The sequence below is a fragment of the Balearica regulorum genome, chromosome 17 (genome assembly GCF_011004875.1).
Source record: "Balearica regulorum gibbericeps isolate bBalReg1 chromosome 17, bBalReg1.pri, whole genome shotgun sequence".
In the NCBI taxonomy this organism is placed as follows: domain Eukaryota; kingdom Metazoa; phylum Chordata; class Aves; order Gruiformes; family Gruidae; genus Balearica; species Balearica regulorum.
In genome coordinates this window covers 3889818-3906955 of record NC_046200.1, presented here as the reverse complement: position 1 = coordinate 3906955, position 17138 = coordinate 3889818, and the positions used below count along the sequence as shown (strand labels likewise).

General features: G+C 36.9%; 1 protein-coding gene across 4 annotated transcripts in view; it reads left to right on the top strand.

Annotated features, from left to right (window-relative positions):
- MPHOSPH9 (M-phase phosphoprotein 9) overlaps positions 1 to 15290 on the top strand; it is a 31627-nt gene extending 16337 nt beyond the window's left edge. For all 4 annotated transcript variants that reach the window (XM_075770226.1, XM_075770228.1, XM_075770227.1 and 1 more), the window contains 14 exons: positions 924 to 1082; positions 2151 to 2238; positions 3051 to 3266; positions 4135 to 4182; positions 4558 to 4622; positions 6341 to 6442; positions 8061 to 8198; positions 8892 to 9067; positions 9845 to 10009; positions 10335 to 10455; positions 11238 to 11341; positions 12172 to 12383; positions 12926 to 12994; positions 14224 to 15290. In XM_075770226.1, coding sequence (XP_075626341.1) covers positions 924 to 1082; positions 2151 to 2238; positions 3051 to 3266; positions 4135 to 4182; positions 4558 to 4622; positions 6341 to 6442; positions 8061 to 8198; positions 8892 to 9067; positions 9845 to 10009; positions 10335 to 10455; positions 11238 to 11341; positions 12172 to 12383; positions 12926 to 12994; positions 14224 to 14325 — 1765 coding nt within the window. In that variant the 3' untranslated portion in view covers positions 14326 to 15290. The remainder of the gene's footprint in view (positions 1 to 923; positions 1083 to 2150; positions 2239 to 3050; positions 3267 to 4134; positions 4183 to 4557; positions 4623 to 6340; positions 6443 to 8060; positions 8199 to 8891; positions 9068 to 9844; positions 10010 to 10334; positions 10456 to 11237; positions 11342 to 12171; positions 12384 to 12925; positions 12995 to 14223) is intronic.
- The last annotated feature ends 1848 nt before the right edge of the window (positions 15291 to 17138 follow it).

Here is a 17138-nt window from a genome sequence, read left to right as displayed (position 1 = left end):
CTTTTTGTAAAAGTTGTAGATTTGGCACTTTCATGAAAGAAGTGAAACTTAACAAAACTAGTAAACTGAACAAAGTATGAGTTCTGTTTACTGAGAACATAACTGGACATTGCTGCTTTTTTTCCGCCCCTCTTATTATTATTCTTCTTTCTCCCCTGAAGTACAGATGGTGTATAAATACAACGGCCATTTTCCACTTCTTACAATTGTCTTTCTTTAGACCATACTATTTAATCTTCTTTAGACCATACTGCTTAATCTAAGGCACAATATTTGTTCTCTGTCATCTTCAGATGTCAAAGCCTTAACTGGAAGGCAAAACAATTTTTTATGTTTTAATGCTTTGCTTATTTCTGTTTATATGTTAAAATAAAAAGACATGCCTCCTCCATAGGCTGTATGAGGGAGTTAATTTAGGCAGAGAATTCCGAAGTTCTGTGGGAGTTATATTTTCTTATTTGGAGTCAAATGCTGGGAGAAGCACAGAATTTCTCTACTTGGGAAAAATAAATATCCCCCATTCGCTATCGAAGCTTGCATGATTTGCACGTGGACAGGCAGACATGGCATGTACTCTGTGTGTGAGGGCTTACGTAGGATCATGGTTTCAAGATAGTTCAGTGTTGGAGTTTTCCTATTTTAATTTTGCATGCATAGTTTCTAGTGCATAGCAAGGGAGAGAAGAGAGAGTATAAAGCTTTGTATATATTATCAGTATTTGTGTTAATATGAAGACTTCTATGCAAGCCTTAGGTGTCTGACATTGCTGCCTTAGATGATGAAGCTTTCTTTGTTTTAATATGAAGGCAACAAAGTTCTGGAAGAGAGATTTATATGCTGAGTTCATTATGTGTGAATGAATACAGCAACGCACAGTCATGTGGATAGCTGGAAATTTTTTTTTTTCTTAATTTTGAAAACAGGATTAGGCAGAACTTGAGGCAAAAACATGCTCGACACATAGCTGATCTACGAGCTTACTATGACTCTGAGATACATAGCTTAAAACAGCAGCTAGAGGCAAGCCATAAAACTGCTTCATCTGAAGACTTGAAGAAAATCAATCAAAATCTTGCTGACAGGTACTGTTTGCTGTTTGTCCTTACTTGTCTTCTTCCTCTGTGACGTGGTATTCTTTCAGTTTTAAAAACTGAGTATGCTTGTTTTAGAATATCTTGAAAAGTTTGTGTCACTCTTCAATTGTGAAGATTTCATGCATCTGTGATGTTAATATTTTCCTATTAAATATAAATTTTGTCTTATTTAATGCAGCTGCTTAAGATTAGTTTAAAATAATTGTTAGGCAGCAAGGGTGATGTTTGGACCAGAGAGGGGTCTTATTTGACCTGATTTGTACTGAAGCCAGTATAAGTTTTGCTCAAGAACGGCTGGCAGGGCTGAGGTAGTCCTAGGCAATTTGTAATGGAACTATCTATGTTGTAAGATAGTGCTTGCTTGTCATGCTGGTGAACATCATCCCTCTTGAATTCACTGTTAGCTTTATAAAGCCAATTTGCCAGTCTTTGACCAGATATTACTATGGGAGTCTGTGTTCCTCACCTATATCCATTAGATACAGCTTGAATGTTTGCTATAGAAGTCTGATCTGATTGTTCTATCATTAGTGCTAGTCAAAATACATATTACAAATTCAGACAGCTATAATACTTTACAAAATTTATGCCCTTCAGAGTAATTGAAAAAGTGTGTGGGTAGCTGGGACTCTTTTGTACATATCTTCTAGCACTAGCGCGTTGTATCTATTAAAAGTGACTTCTGAGCAGTCATTTATTAAGTTAAAGTAGCTTGTGATATGATTTCACTCATTAATTATCACACAGCATCATCAATTAGCTGAAGTGGAACTCTGCTCTGGTGCATCTGAGCTGCTTTTCTGCAGCTCTTATGCTCTGAGCCATCTGGAGTCTCTGTGCGTGTTCCCAGTTTGCTGCTTGCCCGCCATGAGCACCACAGCCCTTCCGAGCAGAGACACTAGGTGCTCGTCGAAGCAGCCAAAGACTATGGGAGAAGGTCGCAGGTTGGGCACCAAAATTCGTGGGGATGCTTGAGGAAGGAAACAAAGGCTATAAAATGTAGATTTATTATTTTAAAATTTCAAGAGATTTTTGTAATCTGTATGTTCTAAATAGGTGTGACCAGTTAGATGCGGCTCTGAATGAAGCAAGTGCTCGCATAAAAGCCCTTGAAAATAAGAATAATATGCTAGAAAAGCAAGTGGTAAGTATATATTCTTAAATAAAGTTGCTTTTTAACTGAAAGGGTAAGCAAATGCCCTTGCTCATTATTAAGCTGATCTGTGTTTCCAGATCTTTCTCTTTTTATTTTCAACCTTTCTCCTTAATATATGACATCACCCAGTATGTTACACCAGTGTATTTCCTAGCTGAGTTTTTTCTTAAGACTCCTTACTTGAATCATTGTCACTTTTGTTTATGAAAACCTTTCCAGGTTGGCAGGGATCAACCAATGTTTGAGTGAAATATTGTGATGTGTTTATGGTCTCTCTTTAGATTTATTTATTTTGTTTTAATTACTTTCTCTTGGATTTCTTTTTAGAGCTTGGATAAAAGCAAATCTCATCTGCACTGAGTCAAAAATATTCTAAGTATATTTATACAGTCTTTCTGGCTAGGTCAGACCAGTTTGCTTATGACGGCATAGCTGCATTTATTGGTCAAGGAACAGGACACGTTCGTGGCAAAGTTAGACGTGTGGAGAGACTAAGTCCTTCTACCTTTCTGACATTTTTCTATGCTGGGAAGCAAGAGAATCAGCTGAGATTAGAGGCCTAACGTCTAGATATTTTAAGTCCTATAAAATAAACAAACTTGTGGGGTTTTAGCCTTCATTTTCATTCTTTATACATCACAGAAATGAACAAAAATCTTGTTTAGTTCATGTACAGATGTACCCTTGTTTTCTATTTAGATGATTTTAGGTAATGCTTTGTACCGAAATAAAAAATGCTAGGTAAGCATTGTAATGAATGTTTTGGTGTGTTGTTGTTTTGGTTTTTTTTTCTCCTAAAGGCAGATTGGCGAGAACGTTTTTGTGCAGTCAGTAATACTTCCAAAGTTTTGCAAGAACGTATTGAAGAAATGCGCACAAATAATAAAGAGAAAGATAACACTATCAGTCGACTAAAATCGAGGCTTAAAGATCTAGAGGAAGCATTTGAAAAGGCTTACAAGTTATCTGATAATAAAAATACAAGGCTAAAGGAAGAAAATAAAATGTTTCAAAATGTAAGTAAGAAAATGGGCAGTGGTGTTTACAGTTGCACAGCATGTTGTGAACACAGTAAGTCCTGGTTTTGGAAAACTGCTCAGAGTTTACTATTGTAAAGTCTTAATGTACATCTAAGAGAACAGAAATTACTCAGCTGACTAGTTGGCTAGGCATTAGGTGACACTATGGACCTAATAGATATCTACAAACAGGTATTTAATGCAGCAAGTGATGTGACATTGGTCATGGTCCATCTCAGGTACTATATTACTTTATGAGCTATTGGTTCTTTTTATTTTTAGAGGCATTACAGGAAATTATTTTGGAACAAGTTATTTTTTTCCTCTCAAGTGCAGTGGGACTGTACTGAATTTCTTTCATAAGTCATTATTACTTGCTAAAACTGTTAATTTTGTGTATGATTTTTAGACTGAATCAATGAATTATTCCTCTGATTTTTCAGTAATAGCTTTATAGAATGGTTAAATGGATTGGCAAAATGGGTGTTAGCTGTAAAAGCTACTCCATGCTTTAACTCCTCTTTTACAATTAAAATTTCAAAATCCAAAGTCAGCTTTAAAGTCAGTAAGGAATTTTACCGGTTTGTTTAGCTCCTTCAGGTTCTTTAGAGATAAATAATTTGAAAATTAGAAATACGTTGGGTAAGTAGCTCTGTCTCCTCTTGTCCTGTCTGTAACTTTTTGTTCCAATTAGAAGATGCTAGAACTTAACAAGTACTATTAAAGTACACTCTGTATCCCTTGTAGTGCTTCTGCATATGTTAGACAAGCAATTTAGATAATTTTACAGCAGTCAACAAAACTGTTAATTGTATATAATCTCAGTGTGGGTTTATGTGTTCTCTTTTTTCTGGTTTTGTTTTAGCTTTTAGGAGAATATGAGTCCCTTGGAAAAGAACATGAAAGAGTAAAGGTAAGTACATGCTAGTTAATTAAGAAAACAAACATGCAAAATATATGATAATGTGCCATGGAATTAACTGAGTTAACTTAGGTATTTTGAAAAAGATCAAACGGAAAGGTCCATATTTATTTTAACTGATAGCTTCTTACTACATCTTCAGAGCCCTGGAAAGGGAAAAGGAGGGTGTTTGGAATGTATCTTTTTCCAGTCATAGATAGCAAAAATACTGCAAAGTCAAAGCCAAAGAAATTTAATGGACCTCCCTTTCAAATAGGAAGGTGTATTTAATGTGTGGTTTTCAAGACTGATGTAGAGTTACTCATTTTTCTTTTAATACGCTTCTGCAGTTTCTAGGCTTTTTACTTTTTTCTTGTGTACTTGCAGGATACATTAAATGCAACTGAAAACAAATTGCTTGATGCGAACACACAGATTTCTGATTTGAAAAGGTAAACGTGAAACTGTCTTACTACTATTTTAACAATATGAAATATAGGCTATGGCCTGAACATTTACTCCTAGATTATAAAGGCTGTAGATCTTGGAAATTTAATCTTGTTATTTTAGGATATCTGTATTTACTACTTCCTCAATCACAAGGTCTTCCAGTGGGGTGTAACTAATTGTTGCCTTTCTGATGGTTGTCCCTCAGCTAGCCCAGCCAGTCTACAGCGCAATCTTCTGCTGCGGTTGTCTCCTCAGGAACTCCCACCTTCAGCTAACCAGTCTCTGTCCTGGTTTTCAGGAGGGAGGATGCTGACAGGAGTTTGCTGTTCCAGATTATGTCTCCTAGGCATGAATAAAGGACAGAAAGGTGTTCTGTTCATAGAGCAGGAATAATATCTCCTGTGGATGTCCCTCATGCTACCTGGATGTATTTTTTGGTTGGGAGAACAGAAATCCATTGAGCTTTATACTTCCTGGGTAGGCCCTAGGCAAGACATGTGTGACCATCAAGGGATTTCCAGTTATAAACATATCCTCTAGTTTGGGATTTCTCAGCCACCCCTTGTCAAGGGTGTTGAACAGCAGATTTGCTCAGGAAAGTCTAGAGAGGTGGGAGGAAAGGACACCTGAGAGGGCTCTAGGGCCGGCAGCGTGGAACTGTAATGAGGTGATGTTTCACGTCATTCATTTCCCTTTGAGCTGCTTTTGTGGGTATGTGCTGTCATAATTTCCTTTTATGTTTTTATATGAGCAACTGAAGCCCAGACTGTTAGGAAGATTTTTTAATATGTGTGTGGTTTTTGATGATTCTTTTAGAAATGTGACTCCAAGTTTCAACTCTAATTCCAAATGTCATTGCCACCAAGCATTAACCTGTGCATAGTCTTCAGCCAAAACCAGAAAAACGGCAAATGTGATACTCAGGAGATGGCACAGTCCTTTTCTTCGCTCGGATCACCTGATTTTTCAAGAAGAATAATAGAAAGAATTAATAGGAAAAACTTAAGAAATTAATAGAGGGAAGCCAAAACCACTCTGCCTTCAATTTTTATTGAGACTGTTGAGGAAATAGTGTGAAGGACAGTTCAGTCAAGTATTTCTATTGGTGCTTGTATCTTTTCCTGCCTGATTCTCAGTGCTGCTAGCTAGGGACCATTCCAGACTGGGGAAATTGTGGTGGAAAAGGAGATTTTTATATCCTGCTCCAAAAAGCTGTATTTCTGTTGCCCCAAGTGGGGAATGCCTAAGGTTGTGCTGCATTGCCAAAGGCTGGTTCACTGAAGACGTGGACTGGGGTATGAGGGAGAGAGGAGAATCACGTGAAGATTCTGAGCAGCAGATTGATGGAATTACGTTAGTGATGCACAGGAGAAGGAGCCACTCATTAAATCCAGAGTCAGGGAGACCTTTGTAGAAGTACATCATTTCAAGGAGGAAAAATGTTCTTGTTTTGTGTTCCCCAACCCCTCTGAGGTGTACACTTTGATCCACAGCAGTATCTCCTGGTCCCATCTTTCTAGCTAGGTTACCTAACTTACTTAACTTAGAATTCACATACATATTTATATACATATGTAGATAGATAGATAAAAAGTTAGTTGCTCTTGATCTTCTGCTTCACCCAGAATATCTGAATAAAAATGAGTAAATGCTAAGAAATATGATGTCTCTTATGTCATTTAGATCATCTTATAATGTATCCTTGCTACTTCCCCATTAGGACAATTTCAAAACTTGAAGCTCAGCTCAAGCAGGTAGAACATGAAAATATGCTGAAACTTCGCCATATTACTGAAAGTCGTTTAAGAACCTCTTGTGCCAAGTAAGCGAATATTCCAACAATGTGAAAACAGGTCATATGTTTTAGAATACTTTTTAATGTGTTTTGGCTAAAAATGGATCAAGACGATGTCAGTCCGTAGGCTAAACTGGATTACACACGTGACGTAATCCAGACCCTTCCCATGCCAAGAAATTATTAAAAACAAATAAATACTGTGGATAATATATGTGTGACTCAGCAGACAGTCTGTAGTCTTCGCCAGTGAGTGTTTGATAGGTCTCAATTGCTCAGCTGAAGAGGGATTCCCATGCTCAGCAAAGATCTTGGGAATAAAATCTAATAGTCTGATTAGACATTGGAGGTTTTCTTTGTGTCTTTGTCATTGATTTGAAAAGCTAGTAACTACTTCTTATGTTTCTAAATATAGTTTTACAGGTATCCTGAGAGTAGAGTGGAAGTTCAGTTAGAATATATACTCTAGTTTGAATTGTGAATTTATATTAAGGAAATTAAAGTTGGCCTGTATTCTGGTTGTGTTTGGTGGTGGTGTTTGGGTTTTTTTTTTTTTAATGTTTTAAAGACCTGAAAAGCTTGGTCCCTCTTTGGTTTTTATTATTTAATTATGGCTTCTTCAGTGTCTCTCTCACAGCACTGATGCTGTGAAGCACAAAATATGTAATGTAATGTATTTTGTGGATGTCCATTTGTGTATATTGAACAGAAGTATTTGGGGGGGAATCGGATTTTTTTATTTTATTATGAAGATGCAAGTAATTTATGTATTAATATATTTACAGGGACGGATTTCTGTTTAGAGCTATTTTAATATTTATGAACCAGATCCCTCAACAATGAACAAAAAAAAAAAAAAAAAAGAAAGACCTGAGCATGGCAGACTATGCTCATCAGGGAGGAGGATGTAAGAGCCAGTGCAGGTTTGGAAGTTAATCCATCCCTAACTGATCTCAAAGGCTCAAAGAAAGCCTTATTCCAGCTGAATGCACAGCAGGATAGATTTACAGAATCGTAGTTATGGTTCATAGCTTATGTAAACAAGAACCCTTTTTTCCTAATTATCATCTACTTTCCTGTGTATAAAAAAAAAAAAAAAGGCACATTTTTCTTTAGATATTTCAAGACAATATACTCATTGATGCTTATTAGTTAATACTTATCACTGTCAGGTGAGCAGTGGTGATATTTTTTCTTCTTTTGTGTGTTTTGGGTTTTATTTTTAATTTTTCTAATAAGTGGTGTCAAAAGGAAAGCTGGGGTCAGATGCTCTGAACTATTGGAGTAATCTACACCAAAATGTTTTAGGTTAATTAGCTGAGAATGGCTTGTACCCAAACCTCGGTCTGAGTAAGCAGCATTAAATTACAAGATCTTTGTGGAGTTCTGCATTCTGAGCGTATTGTGTAACTTAGACTGAAACATCAACATATGATATACATTTTTTGTATATTTTATTTTTACTTTACAAACATGTTTAAAAAGCAGTTATTTTTTCCACAGTATTTACAAATTTATTGTGTGTTTTTTATTGTTTCTGTTTAAGTAGAATAAACAGCTGGATTTTCTTACTTTTTTTCTTAAATTAAAAATAAAGGAAAAACTCCAAAGCCTTTCATAACTTTGAAGTTTTTTATTCCCACAGCAAGCTGGCAACTCCTGATGTCAGCAGGCGAAAGTGGTTGATACCGGGAGCGGAGTATTCCATCTTCACTGGCCAGCCTTTGGAAGTCCAGGAAAGCCCCAAAGATAACAGATTAGAAGAAACCTATATTCCTTCTAGGTGAGTCGGTTTCCTTCAGTATCTGCTACAATGTAAAGTTGAACACTTCTAAAAATAGTTTGATCCAGACTTGACTAGATTCATATTTCTAGATTTTGTACTTATTATAATAGAAGTCTAAAAAAAATTCTCAATGTTGTAGATGCTGTACAATTCCTTAAAAGCAAAACAACCTTCTTCCTTTGCTAACCTGGTATGAAACAAGCAGCAGCAGCTTTCAGTGCCTTCCTTGAAATATCAGAAAGCTTCAACTGTGTCTTGCGCCACCGTCTTGACACTCTCCATGTTTGCGTCCAATTCTGCTCCGAGTTTGGACAGTGTGCTTTGTTGTATTGGATGTGAGCTGTAGCGGTTGGCTGTAGCTTTCCACCAGTGTGAAGCTTCAGGTGTAATTTAGTAGTCTGCCTTCTTACTCAGAAGTTTCTAAAGCCTCTGTCAGGATGTATTTAGTTCTAAGAACATGTCAAATCACCAAATTTAACTCACACTGTTCAACTTTAGATTCTTGAATTGGCTGTAACACAATCCTCTGAGGTTCTTGGCTGAAATTAAAAAGCACCTTTAAAATTTGTGGTTTGACGACTGTAAATATCAAACTAAATTCCCCCAGGTTCTTGTTTATTCAGCTAGTATTTGGATATATGAAATAAAGTAAAATCCTGTTCTTCCCTCCACTGCCTCACATTCTTTAAGGCACCATTCCCCTCCTGAAAAAGACTCCTCGCAAGAAGACTCTTCAACAAAGACAATAGAAAAGAAAGAAAATGAGATGTCAGAAGCACCAATTATAAAAGCTTTTAAAGAACTTGAAGAAGGAAAAGCATTTAAAGATTGGGGTACACAGACAGAAAAAGAAGACACATCAGCTAGTAACTTTTATTTTTATATTCCTGAACTTGTCTTTACTGGCTTTTCTTTGTTTGCATGTCTTTTGGTTTTGTTATTCTCAGTATTAAAGTTCATCAGGCTTGAGTGATGGGCTAAAACCAGTTTTAGCATGCAAACTTCTGGAGTTTTCCTAAGAAAATGTGAAATGATATAGCTAAGTGACTTGTTTAAAATAGAGGGAATGCAAAGGTTGCTGTTAGGTCTCAAGCTAGAGTGTAGTTAATGTATTTTTTTCTAAGAATATCTCAGTATTTATAAACAGCTAATGGAGTCCTGACAAAGCTCTGGCTGGCTGTACATCTGTTTTAGTTTTGTTCTCATGGTGGTGTATCAGAATGTTATTAAGGAAGCTGGCATGCATACTGTAGGACTGCACTGAGCTGTTCTAACAACATTGATTTAGGAAGCCTTGTAATTAGAAAACATTGAGTCTTTCTTAAATGCTTATATTCTTGGTTCAGGCAGGTGCTCCAGCCCTCTTTCCCAGAAGATGCTTTTGTCCTGCTTTCCACCATGTCTTTGTTAAATCAGTGTTATTTAGCATCATTTCTCCCACACGTGCTGCAAAGGATCCTTTTTCATGAGTTATTCTATCCGTTTCATGAATATGATGAGAAAGAAGTGAGACTTGAGCATAACAGCACAAATACATTGATGTGAGGCAGACTAAGTGCAGTCTTTGTATAGTAAAAGCTGAGTACAGGGGTTCCTGTATTGAAAAAGGTTGATTAATAGACTAACTTTTTCCTTTTAATTAGAAACATCAAATCGACGTCAAACTGTTGGGTTTGTTGAAACTTCTTTTGTTGCTAACCGATCCCCAGAGAAAAGTAAAGACCAACACAGACCAAAACGGTACAGCTCCCCTTGCGGCCAGAGGTCATCGTCCCTTCCTCCTTCAAACAGGAAATCAAATACACCAAGTAAGTGCTTTGCTGGAGTTTGGTTTGTGTTGCTCAAAAAAATAAAAGCAAACAATGAAAGGCTGCTCTAGAAGAAAGAAACATAGGTAGGATTTCTGCATTATTCTAACAGATAGTCTGAAAAAAGCTTGTTTATAATCATAGAAAACGTGAGACTTGCAAGTTTATTTTCATTTTTCTATGTGGCGATACACTTTTAATCTAATTTAAACATGTAGGCAGCTTTGAAAAGCATTCTTTTGAGATGTAAGCATCTGATCACATGAGTGGGAGACACTGCACTGGGAGAAGTTCTAGGTAGTTAAACATACTTTGTCTTTTGCAGCAAGAAGAGAGATAATGTTGGCACCAGTGTCTGTGACATACAGCCCAAAACGATCTCCCAAAGAAAACCTCTCTCCTGGATTTAGCCATTTGCTTAGCAAAAATGAAAACACGGTGACAAGGTATGAGTCTTGTTAAGACAGTTGTGTTCTGATCATTATTATAGAAGCAGTATGTTTATGCAGGCTTAACGCTGCTATTTCTTGTTCACTAAAAGTCCTAGAAAAGGAGTCATGTGAAGATTCCTGAATATAAAGTTATGTTTTACTTTTTAAAAATCTGGCAAGAAATATCTAGCATGATTTCCCATTTTTAGCGTTCACCAAGATGAGATGTTGGGTTTACTATTGACACAACATTGATCAGTGACAAAGACATTACAGAAGAATTGTTCTGTGGAGTAAGTCTAAATCTATGTGCTGCTTATCAGGAGATGTAAATAAAACTTGAAAATAGTATCTACCTACCTGTCATGGCACATACATGCATCTTAAATACATTAACTTTCTGCTAACTGTACTAGATACTATGGTTTCTGTAGAGGTCTTTGCTTGTAGAGTTTGAGAGCAATACTTAGCTGCTAGATTAAACTGTAGGACATGTGCATGAGGAAGAAGAAATGTCTAGCACAACTTTGGTTCTTGAGGATGACCGCATGGGAGCTCAGTGTGTTTGGGAGTGACAACTTGGCCTGCTTCTGAAAGAAAGTCAGGGGTGTGCAAATAGGTGTATATTGGGGTATGGTACTATGAGCAGTAATCAGAAGTCTTGCAATGCCTGTGGGATAGAAATTGTTTTATTAAAAAATCTGTTCATGTAACCAAAAGGTGCAAAAGTAGAAAATATTATATTATTTGATACGTGATTTCTAGCAAGCAATTGTTGTGTGCTTCCTGCTCTGTAGATTTGATATACTTCTGGATGACCTGGAAACTGGTTCTACATCTACTTTACAGCACAATAATCCAAGAAAAAGGCTCCAGTTTGTTTCACTGGATGATGTAGAAGGTAATCTGTCAAAGTGGGGGAAAACTGTTCTTTATCTTTTTACCATCATTTCTTGCACATTGGCAGCAGCCGCTTAAATAGAAAGCTGACACCTTACTCCATGAAGTCCAACTTTTAAAAATCCTCTAAATCTTGTCTTATTCCTGTAGACAAATACCATTCCTGAAGTATTTTATTTTTATGTATATGTGTGTGTGCACAAACACAATGGAACAACAAAAATAATTGAATTGAGAAAGAAGGGCAATATGTTTTCCAATGCTTAACTCAGTTACACAATGCATATCTTAGTAGGGTCTATATTAAGATGACATACTCAGTCATACTAATAAAATTCTATTGCTAAACATTGCATTACGGATAGCAAAGAGTAACTATAATAAAGCCAGTTGCTTCAGATGGTTTTAAATGATTGATTGAACCAAATCTTTTCTCAGTTTTGTAATTCTTGTCACAATGTTCTGCTTTTGTTTTTATTAATGCATTTATTTAAACTAGTGTTTTCATGACAACTAGTCTACTTGGTGATATTTAGAAATGTTGTACCAGTAAAAGTAATTCCTAATTAGCACAGTACAGTAATCTGTTTGTTAACAAAAAAAATATGCTGTGTTATAAAGATCACTTGAAAGGTGACCCATACAAATGTTTTGCATTCTTCTGGGAAGCTTGCTTAAGGCAAACTAATGACGCTTTGCTAGTTGCTATCCTGGGTTTATATACCTGCAAGATCATGCTGCTTTTCTTGTTACTAGTTTCTTTCTTTATCCTATGTAATAATTTCACAGACAATTACAAAACAACTAAAAAGACCCCTACTTTGTTGATAGGAAGGCAACATTCAGGTGTCAGACACAGCCCTTGTGCTGAATTCGTCAATACTGGAATGAAGAAAGCGACAGTGTGGGACGAGAGGAGCATAGCACAAAAATACGAGCCCGTGCTATCGCCTTGTGAGGGAGACTTCAAGTACGCAGCAAGGATTAAGACTCTGGCTGAAACAGAGAGGCTTTTTGATGAGCTGACTCAAGAAAAGCAACAGGCAAAGATTATTTTTATTTTGAAGTTGTGATGAAACATAGTTGTTGTAGGAGAGGTGAGGGCTGTAGCCACATACCTACACAATGCGTGGCTGAAACTCACATACCATTTCTAGTGTTGCCCTAGGAATGTGCCGTTATCATTCCCTGCTCTACTTCCCATACCCCAGTCCTTTTCTGTCCCTAACCTTGTTAAAGGACAGTCACTTTTCCATCCACACTATGTTTATGTTAGGATTGGAGTGAATTTACTTTCTTCCTTAATGGCCAACGTTTTAAATCAGCCTTTCCAACAAGGGAGTTTATTCTGGTAACTCGGAGCGCTCTATTCGCAATGATCCTTGAGAGGGTCTACTTATGAAAGTTCACTTCTGTATCAGTTTTGAATGGCACAGTGTTATGGTAACATAAGTCAGTATTTCAGAACAACACTGGACACGTATCTAACGTATACACCTCGCCTCTCTTTCTGTAAGATTAGTCAGGAAAGCTTATATTGGCTCTTGAAACGATAATTTACAGCTGAAGTATTTTCTGTTATTAGATTGAGGCTGCATTGAGTCGAATACCTTGTTCTGGTGGAAGAATGACCTTGCAAGCAAGATTAAATCAGGTGAAAAAGCTTCTACCTATGACTGTTCTCTTAAGTTGCTCTTCCACAATTTGAGACTACATAGTGTAGATGAAAGTTCCGCTATATAGTAAGTGCGATTACTATGGGAATTTTTCCATACCACTGAGAATTGTTCCTGAATATGGCTGAATTTTGAAGCCGTGTGGAAGATGTTCTCTAGACTTCACTGCATTAGAAGATAATGGGGAAGTTACTGCAAGTTAATTATAAACACACTCTGAATTGCTATGTAAAAGGTTTAAGTGTAGATAATTTGTATGCAAGTGATTCAGGAAAGAATAATAAGCCTTGCAAGCATTTGATCCCCCCCCCCCAACTGCCACAAACTGACAACTTTGTGTGTATAGACGCACACACATAACAAAAAATATTCTATATTCTGTGTAAAACTGTTTATATCTTCTTTTTTTTTTCTTTTTTTGTACATGGGATGCATTTTTCTGAATTAGTGCAATAGTCTGTTCTTGTGATAACACCAAGAGGTAGATAAAGGCAATACTTTAAGAAAACAGTGACTGTGAAATAGATCCCTGAAGCTGTAGAGAGGACGTTGTGCTCTAGGAGACAGTGTAAAGGGTGTTTTTTGTTTGTTTCGGTGGGGGGTGTCTACCTGAAAGCATAAAGAAGAAAACAAGAAGGCAAAAATAAGTAGTGTAGGTGGAATAGAGGAGAGTGCTGCCTTGGGAAAGCTCTGCAGGCTCTTTTAATAAAAACATATGTCTCAAAGTTACATTTCAGAGATCTCTGTGAAGCATGCATCCAACTTCAGCATTTCTTAACTTGTAATCCCAGGGCTTGGTACCCATTTATTAATTTGAAAGTAAAAGTGCATTCTAGTAAATCAATACTGCCACTCACTACAGTGGCCCGTTCTTTCCTAAATGTGTGTCTCTAATTATCAGCCTGTCCTAAACCTTGTCAAGTTTATCTCACTGAGTTTCATAAGGCACATGGGAAAACCCCAAAATACCTGAAACAGCTTTAAAAAAAAAAAAGCCAACAACCCACCAATACACACACATACATAAAAATAATATGAAAAGTTTGTAGGTCTGGCTCTAGTTTTTGGGTGCTAACAGAACGCTGGTAATGTGTTAAAAAGGATTTCAGTTGAATATAGGAATACTGGGAGTTCCTTCATTTTAGAAGGGTCATTGGATTTTGTTGTCTGTTCTTAAATCTTTGTTTTCTTTAACTCTTCCTTTTAGGAAGCCCTGGAAGATCGCTTGGAAAGGATTAATAGAGATTTGGGGTCAATACGCATGACTCTGAAAAGATTTCATGTTTTACGTACCTCTGCAAATCTCTGACAATTCCCTCTTGAATGCAGATATGCATTTGTTTGTTTGTTGGGTTTTTTTTTTTGCACTAATATGTAATTATGCACTCAGTAAATGCAAATCTTTTTGTATTTTTATAAACCCTCAATAGTAGTTTTACAACCATGTTACCCTTTACAAACAGCAATATTTTGTACTTCAAACAGCCACCTATATTTTAAACATATTTTTGTTACACTTGAGAAATCAATGTTGATCCTGTATTGTAATATTTTTAGAAATATTAATTATTTTTAAATAGTGATATTAAATTTATAATAAGAAACTAAAAGGCAGCTTGTTTTCAGAAAATGATAGTGTTATCCTTTTGCACTTCATTTTCCTCACCATTTTATAAATATTTATGCTATGATGTAAATATTAGCCAATAGGAAATTTTGAACTTTAATACAGAAAGTTACATGAATTACCTGTGATAAAGATAACTACTGTTATATGGTAAACCCTTCTAATTTAAACTTTATAACATAGATATTTTTCATTGTGACAAAACCGTGAGCAATACTCTTATTATGGCTGGCCGGCTGCAAATTGGTGTATGTTTTGCTAGCTGTGTTAGGAAAATATTATTCTAAATTATTCGATGTCTCCCAACAGTCACAGTGAGTAGTGTTTTGATACCGCAAGTACCAGAATTCATGAGACTGACAGCAGCCACCCTGTCTCCCAGTGAGCAGCTCAACTCCAGCTGACACTCCAGGACTGTAACTACGTAATCAAGTTCTGTTTTAATATCCCAGGCTGGGTTTTGTGCCATGCAGTGTTCTGATTGCGTACATTTCCAAACCAAATCCAAGCTGTATTTGTGAACATACATACGTTTTTCTTGGTGAAAAATACATATCTGCTAGTTGGCATATCGCTGAATTACTGTCCAACGTTGATATTTTAGTTTGTATTTTTAATATTAAATAAATGTTTAATTAGATTTTTTCCTTCTGCCCAAGAACAATAATAGGTTCTGGGATATTACATCAGCAATAATGTAGGTTTTAATCATATTGTGTGTTTCAAATTCTGTCCTTGTTCAAGATGTTTAGCCACCAATGATGTGATTATACGGCCAGAATAGCTGTCATAAAGGAAGCTTGTGAAGGTCTGATTCTAAAATTAGTGCTGTGGTTTAAGATACTTGATGAAGCACTGTGCATGGGTAGGCCAGTCTTTTCAAAAACTGTATTTTGTGCAGCTGCTTCTGACTGGTGGGCTCTTTCAAGGCAAGGTCAGAGTTGGGGAGAAGTCAAGAGTGTTAGTTACTCATTTTCTCCCTTACTCCAAAATGTAGAAATTTGGCCTGAATGCCTGGAGATAACTTGCTCAAATATACCTCCAGGTACATGAATAGATGTACAATGGTGATGGTATTCCATGTTCTTACTTGCAATTTTTACTCAGAAGGCGTTGAAGGAGGAAAAAAAGAATCTTGCCTTCCTTGTGCAGCTCTACTATTTAGCTGAGGAAGTTTTCCTACCACTTTAAGTTACTAACAGGTACAGTTTAAAAGTATTCTTCAAAAGCATCATTCAGTCAGCAGGCTTTTTCTAAGGAATCCATCACAGGAAAATTTCATGAGTCCACTAATGGTCTTGTTTTCTTTCATCAGCACTACGGCAAACCTAAACAGAATTTTCCTGACAGGCATTAGAAACAAGTAGGTAAATCAGTTCAGCTATTTCACTGCCTTTGCTTATACCCTCCCTTTATCTCCACTCCTTTCTTTCCAGTGCTCTTCATATTCGTGTACTCTTTTACTGAATTGTGAGTCAGAATTTATTTTTTAATCAGAAGTCCTCCTCCATCTGTTGGAGCTTTTTAGGCTATTTCTGTTCTATTAGAACACTGAGGAGGGGGGGAGTAAGCGTTGCTCTTAGTAAACTTCTAGGACAACCTTTTCAAATAGCTGCCTGGCTTTGGGTGACCTGTTCAGTATGGTGCCTTCGGCCTCATTCTTCAGAGGGGTAGAGAATCTGCAGTTCCAGATTAAATCAGTGGGAGGCCTGAATGCTCAGTGCTTCTGAAAATCAGACCTGAAGCATCAAAAAGTGGGGCACATGAAGTGCATGTTTACTGTGGAAAACGTGACTGCACTTGCTTTGCACTTTGGACACTGCCCCCTTTTTTTTTTTTTTTAAATTCCTTTTAAAATTCTTGCCTGTAACATAAGCAAATTGCCTTGTTCTATATTTGGCGACAATTAAGGACTTCTAGAAGAGTAGAAGCTTGTGCTTCCTCTGAGGAGGACTTTAATCTTCTTTCTCTTGCCTTCTTCCACCTGACACCTCTCATCCACGTAGGTATTTATCACCTTTCCAGATCTACTGGGTTTTGCTCAGACCCCCAGGCTTGTTTCTGTCTCAAGCTGCCCTTACAAGACATTCCCATGCATAGTGTTCTCCCTGATAATAAACATCACAGCTCCTTCAATGCTGAGATTTAATCTTCGGAAAAGAAAACTCTATTTGTCCACATCTTTGAAAGGCAATTTTTTTTTTTTTTTTAAATGTGTCTATACTACCAATACTATTGCTAGCTTTAGGTAGAATCTGTCTTTCTTGGTAGTGTTCACAAAACCAGCTTGTTTGCCAGGCAGGCTAGCTCTGGCTTTGTGGGCCAGCCCAGAGGATTACAGGTAATCTCGGGGGGGGGGGGACGGGACCACGGACGGACGGACACAACACAACCCGAGAAAGAGAGAAACGGGAGCAGGTCTTGATGAGGTGAAATGATACATCTTTTTTAAAAAAACTAAAAATGCAGCAAATTAACAAATGTTTAAAAGGCTA